We start from the raw sequence: 3,855 nt of genomic DNA, 5'->3' as shown, positions 1-3,855 counted from the left end.
AAATTTATTTGTATTTGGAATATTTTTTTAACTGGAACTCTCGCCGCTGTGGTCGCCTGCAGGTCGTACAGCTGGAGGAGCTGCTCGAGGTGCGGCACTCGGTGTTCGTGGTCGGGAACGCGGGCTCGGGTAAGACCGAGGTGTGGAAGACGCTGTACCGCACGTACCTCAACATGAAGCGCAAGCCCATCTTCAACGACCTCAACCCCAAGGCCGTCACCAACGACGAGCTCTTCGGCATCATCAACCCGGCGACCCGCGAGTGGAAGGACGGGCTCTTCTCCGTCATCATGCGGGAGCAGGTCAGTGGGTGGTGCTGTGACCTTGGCGGACCTTGGGCTACTGGTGACGGGGACCACGGCGTTGACCACGACGGCGACCTGGTTGCTGCAGGCAAACCTGTCGGGCGACCACCCCAAGTGGATCATCCTGGACGGTGACATCGACCCCATGTGGATCGAGTCCCTCAACACGGTCATGGACGACAACAAGGTGCTGACGCTGGCCTCCAACGAGCGGATCGCCCTGTCCGCCAACATGAGGCTGCTCTTCGAGATCTCCAACCTGCGCACCGCGACGCCCGCCACCGTGTCGCGGGCGGGGATCCTGTACATCAACGCCCAGGACCTCGGCTGGAACCCGTAAGTATAGCGTCTCTGTTAAAACAACTCGTAAAAGAGTTTGTATTTTTTTCGGTATTTCTGAATTTGCTTAAAATTCTCACTTAAATCACATGGGAAAAATGGAAAATAATTAATTTAAAAAGAAAAGTTACAGGGGAACATTACTATCTTTTAATGGCATTCTTCGGGCAGGTACGTGACAAGCTGGATCGAGACCCGCACCTCCAACTCGGAGAAGGCCAACCTGCTGATCCTGTTCGACAAGTACATCCCGCCGTGCCTCGAGTCGCTGCGCACGCGCTTCCGCCGCATCACGCCCATCGTGGACATGTGCCACGTGCAGATGCTGTGCCACCTGCTGCGCTGCCTGCTCGTGCCGGCCAACACGCCCGCCGACTGCAGCAAGGAGCTGCACGAGATGTTCTTCGTGTTCGCGTGCGTGTGGGCGTTCGGCGCGGCCATGTTCCAGGACCAGGCCATCGACTACCGCGTCGAGTTCTCCAAGTGGTGGGTCAACGAGTTCAAGACGGTCAAGTTCCCCGGCCAGGGCACCGTGTTCGACTACTTCATCGACCCGGAGACCAAGCAGTGGGCGCTGTGGGCCGAGCGCGTGCCCAAGTTCGAGCTGGACCCGGACATGCCGCTGCAGGCCGCGCTCGTGCACACGCCCGAGTCCACGCGCGTGCGCTTCTTCGTGGACCTGCTGATGGAGCAGCGCGTGCCGGTCATGCTCGTGGGGCCGGCCGGCTCCGGCAAGACGGTCCTCGTGGCCGAGAAGCTGGCCGCGCTGTCCGAGAACTACGCCGTCGCGAACGTGCCCTTCAACTTCTACACGACTTCTGGTACGACGCGCGAAAAATGATTACAAGTATAGCTAAACCAATAGATAAATGAGGGACAACTAACTACTTCGCTATGTATCTAAAATTTTAGCTTCGTAGCTAAACATATGTAACTGAAATTATGTCGTATTCTCGGTCGTGCTGCATTTTTAGCATCACACCTAAATTTTAAGTTACATAGCTAAATAATTAGTCATCCCCTATTTAGCTATTGTTTAGCTACATACCTCCGCACGGACCTTGCATTTTCCTCTTTGCCTCCAGAGATGCTCCAGAAGATACTGGAGAAGCCGCTCGAGAAGAAGGCCGGCCGGAACTTCGGGCCGCCGGGCAACAAGACGCTCGTGTACTTCCTGGACGACATGAACATGCCCGAGGTGGACGCCTACGGCACGGTGCAGCCGCACACGCTCATCCGGCAGCACATCGACTACAGCCACTGGTGAGTGCAGTGCTCCCGGGTATGGAGCCGACGGCCTAAATGACCCACAAAGCCTAGCTCAGCACGCAAAAAAGAGCAATTGCGAAAACAGCGAAAAAAGTTTGATAACATTTTTTTGTTCGCTGCGACAGCAACATTTTTGCAGCTGTAGCACTTTTTCGGTGTGACTATAATAGCAAAACTATTTTGCATTTGCTACAATAACATAAAAAAAATTTGAAAATAGTGAAGTTTTATTTTTAGCGAAATAATGTTTTTTTTTTTTTTTTGCGTCAGCACACTTCATATCCCTTTTTGTCAGGTACGACCGCACCAAGCTCTCGCTCAAGGACATCCACAACTGTCAGTACGTGTCGTGCATGAACCCCACGGCCGGCAGCTTCACCATCAACCCCCGGCTGCAGAGGCACTTCTGCGTGTTTGCAATCAGGTACGACCTTTCAGCGCTTCCTATTATTTCGTGCTCGCTCTCGCCGTCGTAAACAAACAACTCCCCGTTACCGTTCCAGCTTTCCGCACAACGAGTCGCTCAACTCCATCTACTCCCAGATCCTGGCGCAGCACTTCTCCAACCCCGAGTACCGCTTCCACGCGTCCATCGGCCGGCTGGTGAACGCCGTGGTGACGGCCTCGCTCGCCGTGCACCACAAGTGCTCGCAGGTCTTCCTGCCCACGGCCGTCAAGTTCCACTACATCTTCAACCTGCGCGACCTGTCCAACGTCTTCCAGGGCCTGCTCTTCAGCTCCAACGACTGCCTGACGCAGCCCACCGACCTGGTGCGCCTCTGGATGCACGAGGCGCAGCGCGTCTACGGCGACAAGCTCACCGAGGAGAAGGACATCGACGCCTTCTACAAGATCCAGGTCGACGTCGTCAAGAAAAACTTTGACGTGAGTGGGCGGAGCCAGTTGTGTTCCTCTGAACTGCTGGTCTTCAGTATGCATGCGTTTGGTGTTTGTGTTAATGATAATGTTACATGTACTTTGTATTCGACATTCTCCCACCCCGCCCCACGCTGCCTCCGCGCCGACGTCGAGCTCCCCCCTCCCCCCAAATAGAGTCTCTATTACACCTTACACCCCCCCCCTTTTTCCTCTCGCCCCATTAATGCGACTGCCCTCTTATTTCAGGCCGGAAGTGATAACGGAGACAATGCCGGACAGCCGAAAGCCGTAACTTTTTAGTAGCCCTCTTCCATGTCTGTCCTTACCGCTTTTTAGACTACTCTTAGCTTTAGCGGCGAAATACTTCTCCAGCTGCCGTCGATTTTCTCTCACACGTTTCTCTTCCTTCTCTGTCACACTTACAAAAACTTTCCTCGCTGCTTGTGTGTTTGTCCAATTTGCGTGTTTCCTCTATGTGTGTGTCCCCTGTTCTGCTTTACGTGGTCCTTCCAGGCACCTAACATACCATTTCTCTTTCACACATTTTTTTCTCTCTTCTCTCTTTGCTCTCCTTGTCCGTTGCAACGAGTCCCTCCCGCTAACAAACGCCCGGCCTGTCGCAGGAGCTGGACGAGGGCATCATCCTGGAGAAGCCCAACATCTTCTGCCACTTCGCGCAAGGCATCGGCGAGCCCAAGTACATGCCCATCCCGGACTGGGCGACGCTGAGCACGCTGCTGCAGGAGGCGCTCGCCTCGTACAACGACCTGGTGGCGGCCATGAACCTGGTGCTGTTCGAGGACGCCATGATGCACGTGTGCCGGATCAACCGCATCCTGGAGTCGCCGCGGGGCAGCGCGCTGCTGGTGGGCGTCGGCGGCAGCGGCAAGCAGTCGCTGGCCAGGCTCGCCGCCTTCATCTCCTCCCTGGAGGTGGCCCAGGTGCAGCTGCGCAAGGGGTACGGCGTCTTCGACCTCAAGGTAGCCCGCACGTCGTCCACTACAACACCATCCGAGCCCGAGGGGTACTTCACTATAAACTCTAGCGTACACCGATTTTATTT

The 3,855-nt window shown here is 55.3% G+C and overlaps 1 protein-coding gene across 1 annotated transcript; it reads left to right on the top strand.

The window, feature by feature from the left end:
- Nucleotides 1-61: 61 nt before the first annotated feature.
- On the top strand, nt 62-3,816 carry LOC113206750 (dynein beta chain, ciliary; the record flags this gene model as incomplete). The annotated part of the gene is made up of 7 exons (XM_052276833.1): nt 62-302; nt 394-641; nt 816-1,465; nt 1,730-1,907; nt 2,209-2,337; nt 2,417-2,798; nt 3,416-3,816. Coding segments are annotated over exons 1-7 (2,117 nt in total), but the record flags the coding sequence as incomplete, so codon positions are not given.
- Nucleotides 3,817-3,855: the final 39 nt, after the last annotated feature.

Source organism: Frankliniella occidentalis, unplaced genomic scaffold (genome assembly GCF_000697945.3).
Source record: "Frankliniella occidentalis isolate FOCC.00 unplaced genomic scaffold, Focc_3.1 Scaffold4657, whole genome shotgun sequence".
In the NCBI taxonomy this organism is placed as follows: Eukaryota; Metazoa; Arthropoda; class Insecta; order Thysanoptera; family Thripidae; genus Frankliniella; species Frankliniella occidentalis.
The sequence above is the reverse complement of the archived record's forward strand: the minus strand, read 5'-3'. Positions and strand labels throughout refer to the sequence as shown.